At 47.2% G+C, this 26,137-nt stretch overlaps 1 protein-coding gene across 1 annotated transcript in view; it reads left to right on the top strand.

The window, feature by feature from the left end:
- The first annotated feature begins 3,858 nt into the window (after positions 1–3,858).
- Positions 3,859–26,137, top strand: part of zbtb47b (zinc finger and BTB domain containing 47b) — a 169,459-nt gene continuing 147,180 nt past the window's right edge. The window contains 1 exon segment of the mRNA XM_064941131.1: positions 3,859–4,027. Coding sequence (XP_064797203.1) covers positions 4,025–4,027 — 3 coding nt within the window. The 5' untranslated portion in view covers positions 3,859–4,024.

Genomic DNA, 26,137 nt, shown 5'->3' with positions numbered 1-26,137 from the left:
TTTAATATATTTACACAAATGTACATAGAGCTCTGTATGTTCTGTCTTTTATACAAATATGTCCAAATCGGCTTTAACACAGCGGTTTAAATGGTGTAATGATTATCTGTGGTTTAGATGGTATAGTCTGCTTGTTTTGTCACAAACTGACATCAGGAGATCTATTAGAATATTAGCAACCAGGAAATGTTGGGGCGGTTTCTGTATATTGCACATTTTAAAAGACTGTCTGGTTGTGTCCTTGGCTGCCTTCAGGGGCCTTACTGATACACTGCATGCCTTCAGGTGTCTCACTGATACACTGCATGCCTTCGGGTGTCTCACTGATACACTGCATACCTTCAGGTGTCTCACTGATACACTGCATGCCTTCAGGTGTCTCACTGATACACTGCATGCCTTCCGGTGTCTCACTGATACACTGCATGCCTTCAGGTGTCTCACTGATACACTGCATGCCTTCAGGTGTCTCACTGATATACTGCATGCCTTCAGGTGTCTCACTGATACACTGCATGCCTTCAGGTGTCTCACTGATACACTGCATGCCTTCAGGTGTCTCACTGATACACTGCATGCCTTCAGGTGTCTCACTGATACACTGCATGCCTTCAGGTGTCTCACTGATACACTGCATGCCTTCAGGGGCCTTACTGATACACTGCATGCCTTCAGGTGTCTCACTGATACACTGCATGCATTCAGGTGTCTCACTGATACACTGCATGCCTTCAGGTGTCTCACTGATACACTGCATGCCTTCAGGTGGCTCACTGATATACTGCATGCCTTCAGGTGTCTCACTGATATACTGCATGCCTTCAGGTGTCTCACTGATACACTGCATGCCTTCAGGTGTCTCACTGATACACTGCATGCATTCAGGTGTCTCACTGATACACTGCATGCCTTCAGGTGTCTCACTGATACACTGCATGCCTTCAGGGGCCTTACTGATACACTGCATGCCTTCAGGTGTCTCACTGATACACTGCATGCCTTCAGGTGTCTCACTGATACACTGCATGCCTTCAGGTGTCTCACTGATACACTGCATGCCTTCAGGTGTCTCACTGATATACTGCATGCCTTCAGGGGCCTTACTGATACACTGCATGCCTTCAGGTGTCTCACTGATACACTGCATGCATTCAGGTGTCTCACTGATACACTGCATGCCTTCAGGTGGCTCACTGATATACTGCATGCCTTCAGGTGTCTCACTGATATACTGCATGCCTTCAGGTGTCTCACTGATACACTGCATGCCTTCAGTGGCCTTACTGATACACTGCATGCCTTCAGGTGTCTCACTGATACACTGCATGCCTTCAGGTGTCTCACTGATACACTGCATGCCTTCAGGTGTCTCACTGATACACTGCATGCCTTCAAGTGTCTCACTGATATACTGCATGCCTTCAGGTGTCTCACTGATACACTGCATGCCTTCAGGTGTCTCACTGATACACTGCATGCCTTCAGGTGTCTCACTGATACACTGCATGCCTTCAGGGGCCTTACTGATACACTGCATGCCTTCAGGGGCCTTACTGATACACTGCATGCCTTCAGGTGTCTCACTGATACACTGCATGCCTTCAGGTGTCTCACTGATACACTGCATGCCTTCAGGTGTCTCACTGATACACTGCATGACTTCAGGTGTCTCACTGCATACCTTCAGGTGTCTCACTGATACACTGCATACCTTCAGGTGTCTCACTGATACACTGCATGCCTTCAGGTGTCTCACTGATACACTGCATGCCTTCAGGTGTCTCACTGATACACTGCATGCCTTCGGGGATCTTACTGATACACTGCATGCCTTCGGGGATCTTACTGATATACTGCATGCCTTCAGGTGTCTCACTGATACACTGCATGCCTTCAGGTGTCTCACTGATACACTGCATGCCTTCGGGGATCTTACTGATACACTGCATGCCTTCAGGTGTCTCACTGATACACTGCATGCCTTCAGGTGTCTCACTGATACACTGCATGCCTTCGGGGATCTTACTGATATACTGCATGCCTTCAGGTGTCTCACTGATACACTGCATGCCTTCGGGGATCTTATTGATACACTGCATGCCTTCGGGGATCTTACTGATACACTGCATGCCTTCGGGGATCTTACTGATACACTGCATGCCTTCAGGTGTCTCACTGATACACTGCATGCCTTCAGGTGTCTCACTGATACACTGCATGCCTTCAGGTGTCTCACTGATACACTGCATACCTTCAGGTGTCTCACTGATACACTGCATGCCTTCAGGTGTCTCACTGATACACTGCATGCCTTCAGGTGTCTCACTGATACGCTGCATGCCTTCGGGGATCTTACTGATACACTGCATGCCTTCGGGGATCTCACTGATATACTGCATGCCTTCAGGTGTCTCACTGATACACTGCATGCCTTCAGGTGTCTCACTGATACACTGCATGCCTTCGGGGATCTTACTGATACACTGCATGCCTTCAGGTGTCTCACTGATACACTGCATGCCTTCGGGGATCTTACTGATACACTGCATGCCTTCAGGTGTCTCACTGATACACTGCATGCCTTCGGGGATCTTACTGATACACTGCATGCCTTCAGGTGTCTCACTGATACATTGCATGCCTTCAGGTGTCTCACTGATACACTGCATGCCTTCGGGGATCTTACTGATACACTGCATGCCTTCGGGGATCTTACTGATACACTGCATGCCTTCAGGTGTCTCACTGATACACTGCATGCCTTCGGGGATCTTATTGATACACTGCATGCCTTCGGGGATCTTACTGATACACTGCATGCCTTCGGGGAACTTACTGATACACTGCATGCCTTCAGGTGTCTCACTGATACACTGCATGCCTTCAGGTGTCTCACTGATACACTGCATGCCTTCAGGTGTCTCACTGATACACTGCATGCCTTCGGGGATCTTACTGATACACTGCATGCCTTCAGGGATCTTACTGATACACTGCATGCCTTCGGGGATCTTACTGATACACTGCATGCCTTCGGGGATCTTACTGATACACTGCATGCCTTCGGGGATCTTACTGATACACTGCATGCCTTCGGGGATCTTACTGATACACTGCATGCCTTCGGGGATTTTGGTTGCTTTCAGGGGTCTAACTGATGACTGGCAACCTGAGATGAAATTAATCAGATTCTGTGGTTTCTTTGTTCTGTCTGTCTGTCTGTCTGTCTGTCTGTCTGTCTGTCTGTCTGTCTGTCTGTCTGTCTGTCTAAGCAGTTCTTTATCACAGTTGTCTGTCTCTACAAGCAGTTCTTTATCACAGTTGTCTGTCTCTACAAGCAGTTCTTTATCACAGTTGTCTGTCTCTACAAGCAGTTCTTTATCACAGTTGTCTGTCTCTACAAGCAGTTCTTTATCACAGTTGTCTGTCTCTACAAGCAGTTCTTTATCACAGTTGTTGCTCAGTCATAAGTCAATATAAAACTGTGAAAGTAAAACAAATCTATAATGCCCTATTCCACAGGATGTTCCACTCTGTATGAAACCTTTACTGTAGGTTACAGTAAACTAGCAGCATTACATCATTTTACCAGTTTATAATTCCACCGTGTCAGTCTGCATTATGCCATTCCCACCTCAGAAGCACACCTTTTGAAGACAGGGGCTTATGTTTTTCTGCTGCTTAGTGGTCCGCCTTGACAGACCCCTAATTTACTAACCACACATTTAAAACCCAGAAGAAGAAAAAAATCGGTAGGTTTGAATGTGTATTTAATGCAGTACCGTGTCCCTTTAAAACTTCTGACAAAAAGCCCATATGATCCCTGAGCTCCAATCACCAATTCCTTCTGCAAAAGCAGCCTCTGCATTTTTGTCTGTCTGAATGCTAGGAAGGCGAAAAAAGATTGAGGAGAAGAAGAAACTGAAGAAATGTGAAAATCCAACGAACATTTTCATGGCCAACGGAAGTCGATGCATAAGGAGTTATATTGGGACTCCTTTTTGCCTCGAAACCTCGGATCAAAATGGTACAGTAGAGCGCTGCGTTTGTATAATTTTTTGGTCCCTTCTTGATCTCTTCCACATTTGAGCTACTTAGCTAGGCTGATAACTTACTCTGTCCCACAATGTTTGTTGCTTTACTTGTCATTTATGCTACTTCTTGCATTTACTTATTCGTGGTAAAGTTTGCAACTTGCATGGAACTCAAGTTGACATTTGGAGCTGTTACAAGAATGTAATGGCTACGATAGCTACATTGTTGCATAGAAAGAGTTAAATTCTTTAATATCGGGATGTCTCGGCAAGGATCAGATCGTGACGGGTGAATATTTACATACGGGGAGAGAGAGTGAAACTAACGGGCCACTATGGAAAAAAAACAGCTGGCTGTGTTATAACACGTTTACTTCATCATTTATATTACATACACTAGCAGCCTACAGTAAACAATACAGCAACAATGCAGCTAAATGCGCTGTCTGTAGGTTATGACATGGTAACATTGTGGTCTCTGTAAGTTGCAGGTGATTCTCGCCTGAACTTCAATACAAGACATCTGCGTACTGGCTGTCCCTGATAAATTAGCATAAAGCTTAATGTCACAGTCTAGAGACACTGCCCACCCCAAACCCCATCCTTCTCCTCTCGCCACGGTCACAAATATCACAGATTTGCTTAAAATGCAAGATCACTGATTCTGCCAGCCAGGTCACCGTGACACAGGGTAGTATTCGACGTCCTTCCGTGTCTGAGAGATGTTGGGAGATGACGTAGAAACCGGACACTTGGGGCAACAGTGAGCGCGCTTACCTTCCAGTAGGATTTGGTTTTGCTAGTGTGTTGTGGTTTGGGAGTTTTGTTTTAAACCTATCCCAAACCTTAACCCCTACCTTAACCATTCGGAGCTAATGCCTAACCTTAAGATTTCGGTATTAATGCAGTACTTAACCCTAACGTTAAACATTCAGATTTAATAATTTAACCTTAAACAATTGAAAATATGATGTTAGCAACAACTTTCGAAAATGTAATGTTTGCAAAACATGGATGAAAGTCTAATTCTAACGCAAGACTGTGAGCACTAGTGGGATTCTGCCAGGCCCTTTCCTTTCTGAGATCATAGAGTCAATATTTCTTACAGTTGTTTTGCAGTAGTTTGTTCGCACAAGTTAATATTTTATATGTTGGAGTAGTATGCTAAAGTTGGTTATCATTGAAGTTTTAAATGACTATATTCTAATTTACAGTTGTCCATGACAGCAATGTCCTAGGGTTCAGATGGAGATAAGTATGTGTCATAATAATAATAACATAGTAATTAACCAAATTGAAATATTTATATTTCTAGTCAAACCATAAGTCACATAAGAGGGAACCCTATGTTGCTTTTATTACACTTGATTTCAGCTGAAGACCCTGAGAGAATGCGATAACAGAGGGAGAGGTGGAGAGGCAGGGAGAGAGGGGGGAGGCAGGGGGAGCGAGGGGGGGAAAGGGGGGAGAGAGAGGAAAGAGAGACAGGGAGAGCGAGATAAACTGGGAGAGAGAAAGAGAGATTAACACAGAGATAGAGAGAGCTGTGCTCGTGCAGACAGACCAGGGTAGATGGACTGCGGGGTCATGTTGGGATGCCTCATTAGAGCAGCATGTGGCTTTGTGTGTAGAGAGGTGGAGGGAGACAGCAGTGGAGTTAGTAATCCCATGGTGCATCACATCTGGATGTAGAGGGAGGCTCTGCTGGATAATATCTGGGTCAGGTCAACGGGGTTAGCCTGCCTGCCCGCGCTCCCTTCCTGGTGCCGTTAGCCCTCCCTCCCTCCTTGGTGCCGTTTGCCCTCCCTCCTTGGTGCCGTTAGCCCTCCTTGGTGCCGTTTGCCCTCCCTCCTTGGTGCCGTTTGCCCTCCCTCCTTGGTGCCGTTAGCCCTCCCTCCCTCCTTGGTGCCGTTAGCCCTCCCTCCTTGGTGCCGTTAGCCCTCCCTCCCTCCTTGGTGCCGTTAGCCCTCCCTCCCTCCTTGGTGCCGTTAGCCCTCCCTCCCTCCTTGGTGCCGTTAGCCCTCCCTCCCTCCTTGGTGCCGTTAGCCCTCCCTCCCTCCTTGGTGCCGTTTGCCCTCCCTCCCTCTTTGGTGCCGTTTGCCCTCCCTCCCTCCTTGGTGCCGTTTGCCCTCCCTCCCTCCTTGGTGCCGTTTGCCCTCCCTCCTTGGTGCCGTTAGCCCTCCCTCCCTCCTTGGTGCCGTTAGCCCTCCCTCCCTCCTTGGTGCCGTTAGCCCTCCCTCCCTCCTTGGTGCCGTTAGCCCTCCCTCCCTTCTTGGTGCCGTTAGCCCTCCCTCCCTCCTTGGTGCCGTTAGCCCTCCCTCCCTCCTTGGTGCCGTTAGCCCTCCCTCCCTCCTTGGTGCCGTTAGCCCTCCCTCCCTCTTTGGTGCCGTTAGCCCTCCCTCCCTCCTTGGTGCCGTTAGCCCTCCCTCCCTCTTTGGTGCCGTTAGCCCTCCCTCCCTCCTTGGTGCCGTTAGCCCTCCCTCCCTCTTTGGTGCCGTTAGCCCTCCCCCTCCCTCCCTCCTTGGTGCCGTTTGCCCTCCCTCCTTGGTGCCGTTAGCCCTCCCTCCTCCTTGGTGCCGTTAGCCCTCCCTCCCTCCTTGGTGCCGTTTGCCCTCCCTCCTTGGTGCCGTTAGCCCTCCCTCCCTCCTTGGTGCCGTTAGCCCTCCCTCCCTCCTTGGTGCCGTTAGCCCTCCCTCCCTCCTTGGTGCCGTTTGCCCTCCCTCCTTGGTGCCGTTAGCCCTCCCTCCCTCCTTGGTGCCGTTAGCCCTCCCTCCCTCCTTGGTGCCGTTTGCCCTCCCTCCTTGGTGCCGTTAGCCCTCCCTCCCTCCTTGGTGCCGTTAGCCCTCCCTCCCTCCTTGGTGCCGTTAGCCCTCCCTCCCTCCTTGGTGCCGTTAGCCCTCCCTCCCTCCTTGGTGCCGTTAGCCCTCCCTCCCTCCTTGGTGCCGTTAGCCCTCCCTCCCTCCTTGGTGCCGTTAGCCCTCCCTCCCTCCTTGGTGCCGTTAGCCCTCCCTTCCTCCTTGGTGCCGTTAGCCCTCCCTCCCTCCTTGGTGCCGTTAGCCCTCCCTCCCTCCTTGGTGCCGTTAGCCCTCCCTCCCTCCTTGGTGCCGTTAGCCCTCCCTCCCTCCTTGGTGCCGTTAGCCCTCCCTCCCTCCCTGGTGCCGTTAGCCTGCCCTCCCTCCTTGGTGCCGTTAGACTGCCCTCCCTCCTTGGTGCTGTTAGACTGCCCCCCCTCCTTGGTGCCGTTAGCCCTCCCTCCTTGGTGCCGTTAGCCCTGCCTCCTTAGTGCCGTTAGCCCTGCCTCCTTAGTGCCGTTAGCCCTGCCTCCTTAGTGCCGTTAGCCCTCCCTCCTTGGTGCCGTTAGCCCTCCCTCCTTGGTGCCGTTTGCCCTCCCTCCTTGGTGCCGTTTGTCCTCCCTCCTTGGTGCCGTTTGTCCTCCCTCCTTGGTGCCGTTTGCCCTCCCTCCTTGGTGCCGTTATCCCTCCCTCCCTCCTTGGTGCCATTAGCCCTCCCTCCTTGGTGCCGTTAGCCCTCCCTCCCTGGTGCGTATTTGTTCACTCTGGAAGTCGGTAATTTTTCTGGTTTGGGCACACATTTTTTTTCTTGAGGCAAGCCAAAGTCTACACCCCTTTGTCAGTGATTGGTCAACAGAAGGGATTCTTCAATAAAGTCCTTGTCAATCAATGGTAGACGACTCGCTTTCATAAAAATGTATTAATTAAGAAATACTGCACTAAACGTTTTAGTTAGACATAAAATTGCGCGACTAAGATCTCTGCAAAAAGTCAAAATGAATGACAGGTTTCTTGAGTTAGCTTAGCTTAGACTATTTTGAGGAAGTATATACTGGCTACAGCATCTCAAAATGGACAAACTGTACTATTGCCCTCTCTGGTGCTGTTAGCCTAGTCCTAGCACCATGTTAGCCTTCCCTTCCTGGTGCCATTAGCCTGTCCTGGTGCTGCTAGCCATTAGCCTGGTCCTTGCACTGTGTTAACCTGTCTTCCCTGGTGCCATTAGCCTGTCCTGGTGCTGTTAGCCTGGTCCTAGCACTGTGTTAACCTGCCCTCCCTGGTGTCATTAGCCTGTCTTTGTGCTGTTAGGCTGGTGCCATTAGCCTGTCCTGGTGCTGTTAGTCTGGTCCTGGCACTGTGTTAACCTGTCCTCCCTGGTGCCAGTAGCATGTCCTTGTTTTGTTAGCCTGGTCCTAGCACTGTGTTAACCTGCCCTTCCTGGTGCCATTAGCCTGTCCTGGTGCTGTAAGCCTGGTCCTAGCACTGTGTTAACCTGCCCTCCCTGGTATTGTTAGCCATTAGCTGAAAAATCCACTATAATTGAGAATTTCAATAAGCAGATTTTTTTACGGCTGGCCATGCTTTCCACCTGGCTATTCCTACCCCGGTCAACAGCCCTGCACCACCCACAGCAACTCGCCTAGCCTTCCCCATTTCTCCTTCTCCCAAATCCAGTCAGCTGATGTTCTGAAAGAGCTGCAAAATCTGGACCCCTACAAATCAGCCGGGTTAGACAATCTGGACCTCTTCTTTCTAAAATTACCTGCCGAAATTGTTGCCACCCCTATTACTTGCCTGTTCAACCTCTCTTTCATGTCGTCTGAGATTCCCAAAGATTGGAAAGCAGTTGCGGTCATCCCCCTCTTCAAAGGGGGGGACACTCTTGACCCAATCTGCTAAAGACCTATATCTATCCTTCCCAGCCTTTCTAAGGTCTTCGAAAGACAAGTCAACAAACAGATTACCGACCATTTCGAAACTCACCATACCATCTCTGCTATTGCAATCTGGTTTCAGAGCTGGTCATGGGTGCACCTCAGCCACGCTCAAGGTCCTATATGGTATCTTAACCGCCATCGATAAGAAACATTACTGTGCAGCCGTATTCATTGATCTGGCCAAGGCTTTCGACTCTGTCAATCACCACATCCTCATTGGCAGACTCGACAGCCTTGATTTCTCAAATGACTGCCTCGCCTGGTTCACCAACTACTTCTCTGATAGAGTTCAGTGTGTCTGCTGTCCGGACCTCTGGCAGTCTCTATGGGGGTGCCACAGGGTTCAATTCTTGGACCGACTCTCTTCTCTGTATACATCAATGATGTCGCTCTTGCTGCCGGTGAGTCTCTGATCCACCTCTACGCAGATGACACCATTCTGTATACTTCTGGCCCTTCTTTGGACACTGTGTTAACAACCCTCCAGGCAAGCTTCAATGCCATACAACTCTCCTTCCGTGGCCTCCAATTGTTCTTAAATACAAGTAAAACTAAATGCATGCTCTTCAACCGATCGCTGCCTGCACCTGCCTGCCTGTCCAACATCACTACTCTGGACGGCTCTGACTTAGAATACGTGGACAACTACAAATACCTAAATGTCTGGTTAGACTGTAAACTCTCCTACCAGATCCACATCAAATCTCCAACCCAAAGTTAAATCTAGAATTGGCTTCCTATTTCGCAACAAAGCATCTTTCACTCATGCTGCGAAACACACCCTTGTAAAACTGACCATCCTACCAATCCTCGACCTCGGCGATGTCATTTACAAAATAGCCTCCAAACCCCTACTCAACAAATTGGATGCAGTCTATCACAGTGCAATCCGTTTTGTCACCAAAGCCCCATATACTACCCACCATTTGAGACCTGTACGCTCTCGTTGGCTGGCCCTCGCTTCATACTCGTCTCCAAACCCACTGGCTCCATGTCATCTACAAGACCCTGCTAGGTAAAGTCCCCCCTTATCTCAGCTCACTGGTCACCATAGCATCACCCACCTGTAGCACACGCTCCAGCAGGTATATCTCTCTGGTCACTCCCAAAACCAATTCTTTCTTTGGCCGCCTCTCCTTCCAGTTCTCTGCTGCCAATGACTGGAACAAACTACAAAAATCTCTGAAACTGGAAACCCTTATCTCCCTCACCAGCTTTAAGCACCAACTGTCAGAGCAGCTCACAGATTACTGCACCTGTACATAGCCCACCTATAATTTACCCCAAACAACTACCTCTTTCCCTACTGTATTTATTTATTTCATTTATATATTTTGCTCCTTTGCACCCCATTTATTTTTATTTCTACTTTGCACATTCTTCCACTGCAAATCTACCATTCCAGTGTTTTACTTGCTATATTCTATTTACTTTGCCACCATGGCCTTTTTTTGCCTTTACCTACCTTATCTCACCTCATTTGCTCACATTGTATATAGTCTTGTTTCTACTGTATTATTGACTATATGTTTGTTTTACTCCATGTGTAACTCTGTGTCGTTGTATGTGTCGAACTGCTTTGCTTTATCTTGGCCAGGTCGAAATTGTAAATGAGAACTTGTTCTCAACTTGCCTACCTGGTTAAATAAAGATGAAATAAAATAAATAACTAAAAATTAGCCTGGTGCTGTTAGCCTGGTCCTAGCACTGTGTTAGCCTCCTCTCCCTGGTATCGTTAGCCATTAGCCTGGTGCTGTTAGCCTGGTCCTAGCACTGTGTTAACCTGCCCTCCCTGGTGTCGTTAGCCATTAGCCTGGTGCTGTTAGCCTGGTCCTAGCACTGTGTTAGCCTCCTCTCCCTGGTGCCGGGAAACAGATCTTTTCTCCCAGCTCTGTTCTGTTGGGTAAACAGCTCTGTTCTGTTGGGGAAACATCTCTGTTCTGCCTGCTCTGTTCTGTTGGGTAAACAGCTCTGTTCTGTTGGGTAAACAGCTCTGTTCTGTTGGGTAAACAGCTCTGTTCTGTTGGGTAAACATCTCTGTTCTGCCTGCTCTGTTCTGTTGGGTAAACAGCTCTGTTCTGTTGGGTAAACAGCTCTGTTCTGTTGGGTAAACAGCTCTATTCTGTTGGTCAAACAGCTCTGTTCTGCCTGCTCTGTTCTGTTGGGTAAACAGCTCTGTTCTGTTGGGGAAACATCTCTGTTCTGTTGGGGAAACAGCTCTGTTCTTTTGGTCAAACAGCTCTGTTCTGTTGGTCAAACAGCTCTGTTCTGCCTGCTCTGTTCTGTTGGAGAAACAGCTCTGTTCTGTTGGTCAAACAGCTCTGTTCTGCCTGCTCTGTTCTGTTGGTCAAACAGCTCTGTTCTGCCTGCTCTGTTCTGTTGGAGAAACAGCTCTGTTCTGTTGGTCAAACAGCTCTGTTCTGTTGGGGAAACAGCTCTGCTCTTTTGGGGAAACGGCTCTGTTCTGTTGGTCAAACAGCTCTGTTCTGTTGGGGAAACGGCTCTGTTCTGCCTGCTCTGTTCTGTTGGGGAAACAGCTCTGTTCTGTTGGGGAAACAGCTCTGTTCTGTTGGGGAAACAGCTCTGTTCTGTTGGGGAAACGGCTCTGTTCTGCCTGCTCTGTTCTGTTGGTCAAACAGCTCTGTTCTGTTGGGGAAACAGCTCTGTTCTGTTGGGGAAACGGCTCTGTTCTGCCTGCTCTGTTCTGTTGGTCAAACAGCTCTGTTCTGTTGGGGAAACGGCTCTGTTCTGTTGGAGAAACAGCTCTGTTCTGTTGGAGAAACAGCTCTGTTCTGTTGGGGAAACAGCTCTGCTCTTTTGGGGAAACGGCTCTGTTCTGTTGGTCAAACAGCTCTGTTCTTTTGGGTAAACAGCTCTGTTCTGTTGGGGAAACGGCTCTGTTCTGCCGGCTCTGTTCTGTTGGTCAAACAGCTCTGTTCTGTTGGGGAAACGGCTCTGTTCTGCCTGCTCTGTTCTGTTGGGGAAACAGCTCTGTTCTGTTGGGGAAACAGCTCTGTTCTGTTGGGGAAACAGCTCTGTTCTGTTGGGGAAACAGCTCTGTTCTGTTGGGGAAACAGCTCTGTTCTGTTGGGGAAACAGCTCTGTTCTGTTGGGGAAACAGCTCTGTTCTGTTGGAGAAACAGCTCTGTTCTGTTGGAGAAACAGCTCTGTTCTGTTGGGGAAACAGCTCTGCTCTTTTGGGGAAACAGCTCTGTTCTGTTGGTCAAACAGCTCTGTTCTGCCTGCTCTGTTCTGTTGGTCAAACAGCTCTGTTCTGTTGGTCAAACAGCTCTGTTCTGTTGGGGAAACGGCTCTGTTCTGTTGGAGAAACAGCTCTGTTCTGTTGGTGAAACAGCTCTGTTCTGCCTGCTCTGTTCTGTTGGTGAAACAGCTCTGTTCTGTTGGTGAAACAGCTCTGTTCTGCCTGCTCTGTTCTGTTGGGGAAACAGCTCTGTTCTGTTGGGGAAACAGCTCTGTTCTGTTGGGGAAACAGCTCTGTTCTGTTGGGGAAACAGCTCTGTTCTGTTGGAGAAACAGCTCTGTTCTGTTGGAGAAACAGCTCTGTTCTGTTGGAGAAACAGCTCTGTTCTGTTGGGGAAACAGCTCTGTTCTGTTGGTCAAACAGCTCTGTTCTGTTGGGGAAACAGCTCTGTTCTGTTGGAGAAACAGCTCTGTTCTGTTGGAGAAACAGCTCTGTTCTGTTGGTCAAACAGCTCTGTTCTGCCTGCTCTGTTCTGTTGGGGAAACAGCTCTGTTCTGTTGGGGAAACAGCTCTGTTCTGTTGGGGAAACAGCTCTGTTCTGTTGGGGAAACAGCTCTGTTCTGTTGGGGAAACAGCTCTGTTCTGTTGGGGAAACAGCTCTGTTCTGTTGGGGAAACAGCTCTGTTCTGTTGGGGAAACAGTTCTGTTCTGTTGGGGAAACGGCTCTGTTCTGCCTGTTCTGTTCTGTTGGGGAAACAGCTCTGTTCTGCCTGCTCTGTTCTGTTGGGGAAACAGCTCTGTTCTGTTGGGGAAACAGCTCTGTTCTGCCTGTTCTGTTCTGTTGGGGAAACGGCTCTGTTCTGCCTGTTCTGTTCTGTTGGGGAAACGGCTCTGTTCTGCCTGTTCTGTTCTGTTGGGGAAACAGCTCTGTTCTGCCTGCTCTGTTCTGTTGGTGAAACAGCTCTGTTCTGTTGGGGAAACAGCTCTGTTCTGTTCTGTTGGGGAAACAGCTCTGTTCTGTTCTGTTGGGGAAACAGCTCTGTTCTGTTGGGGAAACAGCTCTGTTCTGTTGGGGAAACAGCTCTGTTCTGTTGGGGAAACAGCTCTGTTCTGTTGGGGAAACAGCTCTGTTCTGTTGGGGAAACAGCTCTGTTCTGCCTGTTCTGTTCTGTTGGGGAAACAGCTCTGTTCTGTTGGTCAAACAGCTCTGTTCTGTTGGGGAAACGGCTCTGTTCTGTTTTGGGGAAACAGCTCTGTTCTGTTGGGGAAACAGCTCTGTTCTGTTGGTCAAACAGCTCTGTTCTGTTGGGGAAACGGCTCTGTTCTGCCTGCTCTGTTCTGTTGGGGAAACAGCTCTGTTCTGTTGGTCAAACAGCTCTGTTCTGTTGGGGAAACGGCTCTGTTCTGCCTGCTCTGTTCTGTTGGTCAAACAGCTCTGTTCTGTTGGGGAAACGGCTCTGTTCTGCCTGCTCTGTTCTGTTGGGGAAACAGCTCTGTTCTGCCTGCTCTGTTCTGTTGGTGAAACAGCTCTGTTCTGTTGGAGAAACAGCTCTGTTCTGTTGGGGAAACAGCTCTGTTCTGTTGGGTAAACAGCTCTGTCCTGTTGGGGAAACGGCTCTGTTCTGCCGGCTCTGTTCTGTTGGTCAAACAGCTCTGTTCTGTTGGGGAAACAGCTCTGTTCTGTTGGAGAAACAGCTCTGTTCTGTTGGGGAAACAGCTCTGCTCTTTTGGGGAAACGGCTCTGTTCTGTTGGTCAAACAGCTCTGTTCTGCCTGCTCTGTTCTGTTGGGGAAACAGCTCTGTTCTGTTGGTCAAACAGCTCTGTTCTGTTGGGGAAACGGCTCTGTTCTGCCTGCTCTGTTCTGTTGGTCAAACAGCTCTGTTCTGTTGGGGAAACGGCTCTGTTCTGCCTGCTCTGTTCTGTTGGGGAAACAGCTCTGTTCTGTTGGGGAAACAGCTCTGCTCTTTTGGGGAAACAGCTCTGTTCTGTTGGGGAAACAGCTCTGTTCTGTTGGGGAAACAGCTCTGTTCTGTTGGGGAAACAGCTCTGTTCTGCCTGCTCTGTTCTGTTGGGGAAACAGCTCTGTTCTGTTGGGGAAACAGCTCTGTTCTGTTGGGGAAACAGCGCTGTTCTGTTCTGTTGGGGAAACAGCGCTGTTCTGTTCTGTTGGGGAAACAGCCTGCTCTGTTCGGTTGGGGAAACAGCTCTGTTCTGTTGGGGAAACGGCTCTGTTCTGTTGGGGAAACAGCTCTGTTCTGCCTGCTCTGTTCGGTTGGGGAAACAGCTCTATTCTGCCTGCTCTGTTCTGTTGGGGAAACAGCTCTGTTCTGTTGGGGAAACAGCTCTGTTCTGTTGGGGAAACAGCTCTGTTCTGTTTCGGAAACAGCTCTGTTCTGTTGGTGAAACAGCTCTGTTCTGTTGGTGAAACAGCTCTGTTCTGTTGGTGAAACAGCTCTGTTCTGCCTGCTCTGTTCTGTTGGTGAAACAGCTCTGTTCTGTTGGGGAAACAGCTCTGTTCTGCCTGCTCTGTTCTGTTGGGGAAACAGCTCTGTTCTGTTGGTGAAACAGCTCTGTTCTGCCTGCTCTGTTCTGTTGGTGAAACAGCTCTGTTCTGTTGGTGAAACAGCTCTGTTCTGCCTGCTCTGTTCTGTTGGGGAAACAGCTCTGTTCTGTTGGGGAAACAGCTCTGTTCTGCCTGCTCTGTTCTGTTGGGGAAACAGCTCTGTTCTGTTGGGGAAACAGCTCTGTTCTGTTGGGGAAACAGCTCTGTTCTGTTGGGGAAACAGCTCTGTTCTGTTGGAGAAACAGCTCTGTTCTGTTGGAGAAACAGCTCTGTTCTGTTGGAGAAACAGCTCTGTTCTGTTGGGGAAACAGCTCTGTTCTGTTGGTCAAACAGCTCTGTTCTGCCTGCTCTGTTCTGTTGGGGAAACAGCTCTGTTCTGTTGGGGAAACAGCTCTGTTCTGTTGGGGAAACAGCTCTGTTCTGTTGGGGAAACAGCTCTGTTCTGTTGGGGAAACAGCTCTGTTCTGTTGGGGAAACAGCTCTGTTCTGTTGGGGAAACAGCTCTGTTCTGTTGGGGAAACAGTTCTGTTCTGTTGGGGAAACGGCTCTGTTCTGCCTGTTCTGTTCTGTTGGGGAAACAGCTCTGTTCTGCCTGCTCTGTTCTGTTGGGGAAACAGCTCTGTTCTGTTGGGGAAACAGCTCTGTTCTGCCTGTTCTGTTCTGTTGGGGAAACGGCTCTGTTCTGCCTGTTCTGTTCTGTTGGGGAAACGGCTCTGTTCTGCCTGTTCTGTTCTGTTGGGGAAACAGCTCTGTTCTGCCTGCTCTGTTCTGTTGGTGAAACAGCTCTGTTCTGTTGGGGAAACAGCTCTGTTCTGTTCTGTTGGGGAAACAGCTCTGTTCTGTTCTGTTGGGGAAACAGCTCTGTTCTGTTGGGGAAACAGCTCTGTTCTGTTGGGGAAACAGCTCTGTTCTGTTGGGGAAACAGCTCTGTTCTGTTGGGGAAACAGCTCTGTTCTGTTGGGGAAACAGCTCTGTTCTGCCTGTTCTGTTCTGTTGGGGAAACAGCTCTGTTCTGTTGGTCAAACAGCTCTGTTCTGTTGGGGAAACGGCTCTGTTCTGTTTTGGGGAAACAGCTCTGTTCTGTTGGGGAAACAGCTCTGTTCTGTTGGTCAAACAGCTCTGTTCTGTTGGGGAAACGGCTCTGTTCTGCCTGCTCTGTTCTGTTGGGGAAACAGCTCTGTTCTGTTGGTCAAACAGCTCTGTTCTGTTGGGGAAACGGCTCTGTTCTGCCTGCTCTGTTCTGTTGGTCAAACAGCTCTGTTCTGTTGGGGAAACGGCTCTGTTCTGCCTGCTCTGTTCTGTTGGGGAAACAGCTCTGTTCTGCCTGCTCTGTTCTGTTGGTGAAACAGCTCTGTTCTGTTGGAGAAACAGCTCTGTTCTGTTGGGGAAACAGCTCTGTTCTGTTGGGTAAACAGCTCTGTCCTGTTGGGGAAACGGCTCTGTTCTGCCGGCTCTGTTCTGTTGGTCAAACAGCTCTGTTCTGTTGGGGAAACAGCTCTGTTCTGTTGGAGAAACAGCTCTGTTCTGTTGGGGAAACAGCTCTGCTCTTTTGGGGAAACGGCTCTGTTCTGTTGGTCAAACAGCTCTGTTCTGCCTGCTCTGTTCTGTTGGGGAAACAGCTCTGTTCTGTTGGTTGGTCAAACAGCTCTGTTCTGTTGGGGAAACGGCTCTGTTCTGCCTGCTCTGTTCTGTTGGTCAAACAGCTCTGTTCTGTTGGGGAAACGGCTCTGTTCTGCCTGCTCTGTTCTGTTGGGGAAACAGCTCTGTTCTGTTGGGGAAACAGCTCTGCTCTTTTGGGGAAACAGCTCTGTTCTGTTGGGGAAACAGCTCTGTTCTGTTGGGGAAACAGCTCTGTTCTGTTGGGGAAACAGCTCTGTTCTGCCTGCTCTGTTCTGTTGGGGAAACAGCTCTGTTCTGTTGGGGAAACAGCTCTGTTCTGTTGGGGAAACAGCGCTGTTCTGTTCTGTTGGGGAAACAGCGCTGTTCTGTTCTGTTGGGGAAACAGCCTGCTCTGTTCGGTTGGGGAAACAGCTCTGTTCTGTTGGGGAAACGGCTCTGTTCTGTTGGGGAAACAGCTCTGTTCTGCCTGCTCTGTTCGGTTGGGGAAACAGCTCTATTCTGCCTGCTCTGTTCTGTTGGGGAAACAGCTCTGTTCTGTTGGGGAAACAGCTCTGTTCTGTTGGGGAAACAGCTCTGTTCTGTTTCGGAAACAGCTCTGTTCTGTTGGTGAAACAGCTCTGTTCTGTTGGTGAAACAGCTCTGTTCTGTTGGTGAAACAGCTCTGTTCTGCCTGCTCTGTTCTGTTGGTGAAACAGCTCTGTTCTGTTGGGGAAACAGCTCTGTTCTGCCTGCTCTGTTCTGTTGGGGAAACAGCTCTGTTCTGTTGGTGAAACAGCTCTGTTCTGCCTGCTCTGTTCTGTTGGTGAAACAGCTCTGTTCTGTTGGTGAAACAGCTCTGTTCTGCCTGCTCTGTTCTGTTGGGGAAACAGCTCTGTTCTGTTGGGGAAACAGCTCTGTTCTGCCTGCTCTGTTCTGTTGGGGAAACAGCTCTGCTCTGTTCTGTTGGGGAAACAGCTCTGTTCTGTTGGGGAAACAGCTCTGTTCTGTTGGGGTAACAGCTCTGTTCTGCCTGCTCTGTTCTGTTGGGGAAACAGCTCTGTTCTGTTGGGGAAACAGCTCTGTTCTGCCTGCTCTGTTCTGTTGGGGAAACAGTTCTGTTCTGTTCTGTTGGGGAAACAGCTCTGTTCTGTTCTGTTGGGGAAACAGCTCTGTTCTGTTGGGGAAACAGCTCTGTTCTGTTGGGGAAACAGCTCTGTTCTGTTGGGGAAACAGCTCTGTTCTGTTGGGGAAACAGTTCTGTTCTGTTCTGTTGGGGAAACAGCTCTGTTCTGTTGGGGAAACAGCTCTGTTCTGTTGGGGAAACAGCTCTGTTCTGTTGGGGAAACAGCTCTGTTCTGTTGGGGAAACAGCTCTGTTCTGTTCTGTTGGGGAAACAGCTCTGTTCTGTTGGGGAAACAGCTCTGTTCTGTTCTGTTGGGGAAACAGCTCTGTTCTGTTGGGGAAACAGCTCTGTTCTGTTGGGGAAACAGCTCTGTTCTGTTGGGGAAACAGCTCTGTTCTGTTGGGGAAACAGCTCTGTTCTGTTGGGGAAACAGCTCTGTTCTGTTGGGGAAACAGTTCTGTTCTGTTGGGGAAACAGCTCTGTTCTGTTCTGTTGGGGAAACAGCTCTGTTCTGTTCTGTTGGGGAAACAGCTCTGTTCTGTTGGGGAAACAGCTCTGTTCTGTTGGGGAAACAGTTCTGTTCTGTTCTGTTGGGGAAACAGCTCTGTTCTGTTGGGGAAACAGCTCTGTTCTGTTGGGGAAACAGCTCTGTTCTGTTGGGGAAACAGCTCTGTTCTGTTGGGGAAACAGCTCTGTTCTGTTGGGGAAACAGCTCTGTTCTGTTGGGGAAACAGCTCTGTTCTGTTCTGTTGGGGAAACAGCTCTGTTCTGTTGGGGAAACAGCTCTGTTCTGTTGGGGAAACAGCTCTGTTCTGTTCTGTTGGTGAAACAGCTCTGTTCTGTTGGGGAAACAGCTCTGTTCTGTTGGGGAAACAGCTCTGTTCTGTTGGGGAAACAGCTCTGTTCTGTTTGGGAAACAGCTCTGTTCTGTTCTGTTGGGGAAACAGCTCTGTTCTGTTGGGGAAACAGCTCTGTTCTGTTCTGTTGGGGAAACAGCTCTGTTCTGTTGGGGAAACAGCTCTGTTCTGTTGGGGAAACAGCTCTGTTCTGTTGGGGAAACAGCTCTGTTCTGTTGGGGAAACAGTTCTGTTCTGTTGGGGAAACAGCTCTGTTCTGTTCTGTTGGGGAAACAGCTCTGTTCTGTTCTGTTGGGGAAACAGCTCTGTTCTGTTGGGGAAACAGCTCTGTTCTGTTGGGGAAACAGTTCTGTTCTGTTCTGTTGGGGAAACAGCTCTGTTCTGTTGGGGAAACAGCTCTGTTCTGTTGGGGAAACAGCTCTGTTCTGTTGGGGAAACAGCTCTGTTCTGTTCTGTTGGTGAAACAGCTCTGTTCTGTTCTGTTGGGGAAACAGCTCTGTTCTGCCTGCTCTGTTCTGTTGGGGAAACAGTTCTGTTTTGATGTTTAGATTTGTTTTTTCACTTTTCTTTTTACATGCAGAGGGTAAACTGCTAAGCGGTGTGGATATATAGGGTTAGAGGATAGGGATAGATAGAGGGGAATGGGTTCATTCAACTTGCTGATGTGACACAGAATGTTTCTTTAATCTGTTGGTAAACACTGATGTGCTCTAGATAATTTACTCAAATTACATTGCTATTTTAGAAGAGGGATTAACTAGTTTAGTTACATTGCTGTTTTAGAATAGGGATTATAAACTGGGTGGTTCGAGCCCTGAATGCTGGTTGTTTGACAGTCATGGTATATCAGTATACCACGGGTATGACAAAAGATATTTTTACTGCTCTAATTATGTTGGTAACCAGTTTATAATAGCAATAAGACACATCAGAGGTTTGTGATATATGGCCAATATACCATGGGTAAAGGCTTTGTCCATGTTTCAGAATAGAGATGAACTCATTTAGTTTACATTGCTGTTTCAGAATAGATATTAACTCATTTAGTTTACGTTGCTGTTTCAGAATAGAGATTAACTCATTTAGTTTACGTTGCTGTTTCAGAATAGATATTAACTCATTTAGTTTACGTTGCTGTTTCAGAATAGAGATTAACTCATTTAGTTTACATTGCTGTTTCAGAATAGAGATTAACTCATTTTGTTTACATTGCTGTTTCAGAATAGAGATTAACTCATTTAGTTTACATTGCTGTTTCAGAATAGAGATTAACTCATTTAGTTACATCAGAAAGGGGGGAGTTTGTTTTAATAACGTCACAATTCATCTTCACTGTAAAAACCCCACCAGACTAATTTGTAACTTTGCCTTCATGTTCTTCAAGTTTGTAAACATTTTAAACATGACAACAGTTGATAGAATAATTAAAACAGCATTATCTACATTTTTTGATGACCCCACAAAATTCACATAGACATATTGTTATAGATCTGTAATTCTCATTGAAAGCCAGTCTAATAATCTGTAGATCTATTCTATGTGTTATAGATCTGTCATTCTCATTGAAACCAGTCGAATAATCTGTAGGTCTGTTCTATGTGCACTATTTCTATGCTTCCTGTTCTTAAATTTAGTTTTTGCGTCTTTTGCTTTCATTTTTTGTACACCACTTTCAAACAGCTGAAAATACAAGAGTTATGGAAAAGTTAGTTTTGGAAAATATATTTCACAGTAATTTAGATGGTACAATGATTCTCTACAATATACTTGCTTTGTTTTGTCACATAAACTGAATTTAAGCAAACTATTAGAATTTTTGCAACCAGGAATTGGCAGAGTGATTTCTGCATTGTGCATCTTTTAAATATGTTTTCCTTATTTTTACAAAAGTACTTTTTCACAGAATAGAAGACATTGCTACTACATATTTTAAATACTTACCCTCTCTCAATTTAATTCAATGGGTTTTATTGGCATAGGAAACATACAGTATGTTTACATTGCCAAAGCAAATGGAATAGACAATTGCTCTCTCTCTCGCGCTCTCCCATCCTTCTCTTCTACCTACCATCAAAGGTTGCTGAGAATTTTACATAACAACCTATTCAGGGCATTCCTTCATGTCTCTCTCTCTTTCTCTCTTTCTTTCTCTCTCTCTTTCTTTCTCTCTCTCTTTCTCTCTCTCTCTCTCTCTCTCTCTCTCTCTCTCTCTCTCTCTCTCTCTCTCTCTCTCTCTCTCTCTCTCTCTCTCTCTCTCTCTCTCTCTCTCTCTCTCTCTCTCAAAATTCAGTAGACTTTATTGACTTGGCAAGTTAAATTACTTACATTGTCACATTAGTAAATCCAAGATGGTGTAGCAGTCATGCGTCTTTTGTCTTAGTCTTGTCGTGTATATATCTTTACATATCTTTTTTTCTTAACCCCAACTTCAACATCCTCTCCTGCAACCCGCCTCACCCAATGTGGTATGGACCTGTTATTTTCTTTACTTTAGAACCGGAACCCCCAACAGAAGCTAGCCAGCTAACTAGCTAGTAGTCAGCTAGCTACCGCTAGCGGTCATCAGCTAACCTTTAGCCCGGACAACTCCTGCCAGTCTGTACAGCCCGAATCAACCCAGAGCTTATCCCCGGATTCCTACCTCAAGTTCCGAACCTCTTCTCCTGGATCATTGCTGCTAGCTAGCTGCTATACGACTGGCTTCTCCTGGCTAACGTCTCCGTACCTAAGCAAGCACCAAGCAAGCGCTAATTAGCCTGGAGCTAGCCTATGTTAGGCCCATCTCCCGGCAAGTTGAAGAGGTCCATCAGCCGCTCCTTGAGCTACAATACCTATTGGCCTGGACCCCTTTTATTGCCGATACGGTTTTCAACAGGCTCCTCCATTGCGACGTTCCCTGAATGCCAACCTGCTATACTGCTAGCCACGGCCCGCTAGCTGTCTAGAGCATACTGGACTGTTAGCTGAAGTAGTCCATCAGCCATTTTTTTGGGGGCTACTATACCAATTTTGACAATTGGCCTGGACCCTTTTACTACACGGAGCTCTGCTGATCCATCACGAATGATCTGCCGACGTCACCGCACGAGACTCCAACAGACTTCTTCCATCGCGACGTCCTTCTAAGGCCTTTCTGCTAGCCTGCTATCCCCGGCCCGCTAGCTGTCTGAATCGCCGTGTCTCCAGCTCGCCCAGCTACTCACAGGACCCTATGATCACTTGGCTATGCATGCCTCTCCCTAATGTCAATATGCATTGTCCATTGCTGTTTTGGTTAGTGATTATTGTCTTATTTCACTGTAGAGCCTCCAGCCCTGCTAAATATGCCTCAGCTACCCCTCTTGTCCCACCTCCCACATATGCAGTGACATCACCTGGTTTAATTGATGTCTCTAGAGACAAACCCTCTTTAATCGTCACTCAATGCCTAGGTTTACCCCCAAATAACACATCCTACCACACCTTTGTCTGTACGTTATGCCTTGAATCTATCTTACTGCGCCCAGAACCCTGCTCCTTTTACTCTCTGTTCCAAACTCACTAGACGACCAGTTCTTATAGCCTTTAGCCGTACCATTATCCTACTCCTCCTCTGTTCCTCTGGTGTAGAGGTTAATCCAGGCCCAGCTGTGCCTAACTCCACTTCTACTCCGCAGGTGCTCTCATTTGTTGACTTTTGTAACTGTAAAAGCCTTGGTTTCATGCATGTTAACATTAGAAGCCTCCACCCTAAGTTTGTTTTACTCACTGCTTTAGCAAACTCTGCCAACCCGGATGTCCTAGTCGTGTCTGAGTCCTGGCATAAGAAGGCCACCAAAAACCCTGAAAATACCATCCCTAACTATAACATTTTCTGACAAGATAGAACTGCCAAAGGGGGCAGAGCTAGCCTGCAGAGTTCTGTCTTACTATCCAGGTCTGTGCCCAAAAAATTTGAGCTTCTACTTTTAAAAATCCACCTTTCCAGAAACAAGTCTCTCACCTTTGCCACTTGCTATAGACCACCATCTGTCCCCAGCTGTGTCCCGGACACCATATGTGAATTGATTTCCCCCCATCTATCTTCAGAGCTCGTGCTGTTAGGTGACCTAAACTGGGACATGCTTAACACCCCGGCCATCCTACAATCTCACACAAATGATCAATGAACCTACCAGGTACAACCCCAAATCTGTAAACACAGGCACCCTCATAGATATCATCCTAACCAACCTGCCCTCTAAATACACCTCTGCTGTCTTCAACCAGGATCTCAGCGATCACTGCCTCATTGCGTGCGTCCGTAACGGGACTGTGGTCAAACGACCACCCCTCACCACTGTCAAACGCACCCTAAATCACTTCAGCAAGCAGGCTTTTCTAATCGACCTGGCCCGGGTATCCTGGAAGGATATTGACCTTATTCTGTCAGTAGAAGATGCCTGGTTATTCTTTTAAAAGTGCTTTCCTCACAATCTTAAATAAGCATGCCCCATTCAGAAAATTTAGAACCAGGAACAGATATAGCCCGTGATTCACTCCAAATCTGACTGCCCTTGACCAGCACAAAAAAATCCTGTGGTGTACTGTATTTGCATCGAATAGCCCCCGCGATATGCAACTTTTCAGGGAAGTTAGGAACCAATATACACAAGCAGTTAGGAAAGCAAAGGCTAGCTTTTTCCAACAAAAGTTTGCATCCTGCAGCACAAACTCCAGAAAGTTCTGGGACACTGTAAAGTCCATGGAGAATAAGAGCACCTCCTTCCAGCTGCCCACTTTACTGAGGCTAGGAAACACTGTTACCACCGATAAATCCACGATAATTGAGAATTTCAATAAGCATTTTTCTACGGCTGGCCATGCTTTCCACCTGGCCACCCCTACCCTGATCAACAGCCCCGCACCCTCCATAGCAACTTGCCCAAGCCTCCCCCATTTCTCCTTCACCCAAATCCAGATAGCTGATGTTCTGAAAGAGCTGCAATATCTGGACCCCTACAAATCAGCAGGATTAGACAATTGACCCTCTCTTTCTGAAATTATCTTCCCGAAATTGTTGCAACCTCTATCACTAGCCTGTTCAACCTCTCTTTCGTATCGTCTGAGATTCCCAAAGATTGGAAAGCTGCAGCGGTCATCCCCCTCTTCAAAGGGTGAGACACTCTAGACCCAAACCCATATACTACCCACCACTGCGACCTGTATGCTCTCGTTGGCTGGCCCTCGCTTCATATCTGTCACCAAACCCACTGGCTCCAGGTCTTCTTTAAGTCTTTGCTAGGTAAAGCCTCGCCTTGTCTCAGCTCACTGGTCACCATAGCAGCACCCACCCGTAGCACGCTCTCCAGCAGGTATATTTCATTGGTCAGCCCCAAAGCCAATTCCTCCTTTGGCTGCCTTTCCTTCCAGTTCTCTGCTGCCAATGACTGGAACGAACTGCAAAAATCGCTGAAGCTGGAGACTCATATCTCCCTCACTAACTTTAAGCACCAGCTGTCAGAGCAGCTCACAGAACCCTGCACCTGTACAAAGCCCTGTTTGAATTCATGTTTACACGCCTGCTTCTGCCTATCACCACTCAGTCAGATACTTAGATACTTGTATGCTGGTATGTTCAGTCAGATTATATGCAACGCAGGACACGCTAGATAATATCTAGTAATAACATCAACCATGTGTAGTTAACTAGTGATTATGATTGATTAATTGTTTTTTATAAGATAAGTTTAATGCTAGCTAGCAACTTACCTTGGCTTACTGCATTCGCGTAACAGGCAGTTTCCTTGTGGAGTGCAACGAAAGGCAGGTCTTTATTGCGTGTGACGAGTTAGCCGTAAGGTTGCAACATTGTATCCCCCGAGCTGACAAGGTGAAAATCTGTCGTTCTGCCTCTGGACGAGGCAGTTAACCCACTGTTCCTAGGCCGTCATTGAAAATAAGAATGTGTTCTTAACTGACTTGTTAAATAAAGTTAAATAAAGGTGTAAAAAAAATACAAATAGAATCGGTGTCCAAAAATACCGATTTCCAATTGTTATGAAAACTTGAAATCGGCCCTAATTAATCTGCCATTCCGATTTATCGGTCGACCTCTACTCCAGACCACCACAAGGGGGAGTTAGAGCACTTGTTATGCATTTGGGTCCCATAGGTTTTATATTACCAATCATATCAAGTGGTTCCAATTACGAATTTGACGTTGTGCCACCCGTCACTGGTGATTTTCTTTAGCAAAGATGTCTGGCAAAAAGCGATTATAACGTCATAACAAGTCAATCAAAAAATGTACAATGGAGAGCAATATGTTAGTTAATGTAACTACAAATGATTGTGCATATTTTTTTGTCATAAAGTTAATTTACGAATATCGCTATTTAGCGAGTTTGATTTCAGTCATTTCCAATACCAGGTGTACCAAACTCCATTCTTTGAATGGTGCTGTGACTGCATGTCTATATGACAAATAAACACTTCAACAGTGTTTACCGCTCCTGGGACATCAATGACACATTGTAACTATGCAATAGACTTAGAGACATGATTTAAAGTAAAGGCTGATTTGTAATTCATATATTCAGAAAGAAACACTACACTTCCTATGCACATCCAAATCCCTTCATCTGCATTAATCTGAGGAGCTTCTCCCAGCCATGTGGATGATTGAAAACAGGGCAGCAAAGTTTTTTTGTTGTCAATGGAGCGGTTTAGAGCATGTTACTATTTGCCTGTGAATAACCAGACCTTCATACAAAGTTGCTATGCTGAATTCTTGACGCACAACCGAAGGTGCTGCCATATCCTTCCTGCACGTCCACAAGCGAGCCACTCAGGTGGAGAATGAGGACGGGCTATTAGCTGAACTAGACTATTCAACCTTTACTAGAGAATTATCTAATAGCCGAGCTAGGTGTGAACCCCCTCCGCAACTGGCAACAAATCATTTGTACTTTCCACATCTGCACTTATCTACCTACACAGTTAATGTTCTGAAAAAATATACATATATATTGGTCATGGCTCCCTAGTGGCGCAGGGGTCGAAGGCACTGCATCTCAGTGCAATAGTGCAATATTCAGTGCAATATTAATACAGTCCTGTATCACACCCAACCGTGTTTGGAAGTGCCATAGGGCGGCGCACAATTGGCCCAGCGTCTTCCGGGTTTGGGTTCAATTTGAAAAACAACTGGCGGCAACCACAGCGCAATCAATAGGATGTGAACAGTGCCTGGTGCTGAAAATATAGACAACTTGTTATGCAAGTGTTGCACACCAGCATATGGAGGAAACCAGTCGAGTAATTCATTTCAACAATACTCTTCATTTTAATTTGACTTTACAAACAACAAGAGAGCTTAATTGGAGTCTATTTCTTCAGAGCCTAGACCTATATAAAATATCTTAACTGGCTGAGGTAGGCTATGAGGGGTTGCAGCATATTTTACAAGACACCAATATATGGCCTAATAGAAGTGGGATTTGTTATAAAATACCTCATGTTGTGGGGGTGCTTTGCTGCAGGAGGGACTGGTGCACTTCACAAAATAGATGGCATCATGAGGCAGGAAAATTCTGTGGATATATTGAAGCAACATCTCAAGACATCAGTAAGGAAGTTAAAGCTTGGTCGCGAATGGGTCTTCCAAATGGACAATGACCCCAAGCAATGACCCCTTCCAAAGTTGAGTCAAAATGGCTTAAAGACAACAAAGTCAAGGTATCGGAGTGGCCATCACAAAGCCCTGACCTCAATCCCATAGAACATTTGTGGGCAGAACTGAAAAATGCGTGTGCGAGCAAGGAGGCCTACAAACCTGACTCAGTCACCAGCTCTGTCAGGAGGAATGGGCCCAAATTCACCCAACTTATTGTGGGAAGCTTGTGGAAGGCTACCCAAAACATTTGACCCAAGTTGAACAATTTAAAGTCAATGCTACCAAATACTAATTGAGTGAATGTAAACTTCTGACACACTGGGAATGTGATGAAAGAATTAAAAGCTGAAATAAATCATTCTCTCAACTATTATTTTGACATTTCACATTCTT

The sequence above is a fragment of the Oncorhynchus masou genome, chromosome 28, assembly GCF_036934945.1.
Source record: "Oncorhynchus masou masou isolate Uvic2021 chromosome 28, UVic_Omas_1.1, whole genome shotgun sequence".
NCBI classification, from domain to species: Eukaryota; Metazoa; Chordata; class Actinopteri; order Salmoniformes; family Salmonidae; genus Oncorhynchus; species Oncorhynchus masou.
The sequence above is the reverse complement of the archived record's forward strand: the minus strand, read 5'-3'. Positions and strand labels throughout refer to the sequence as shown.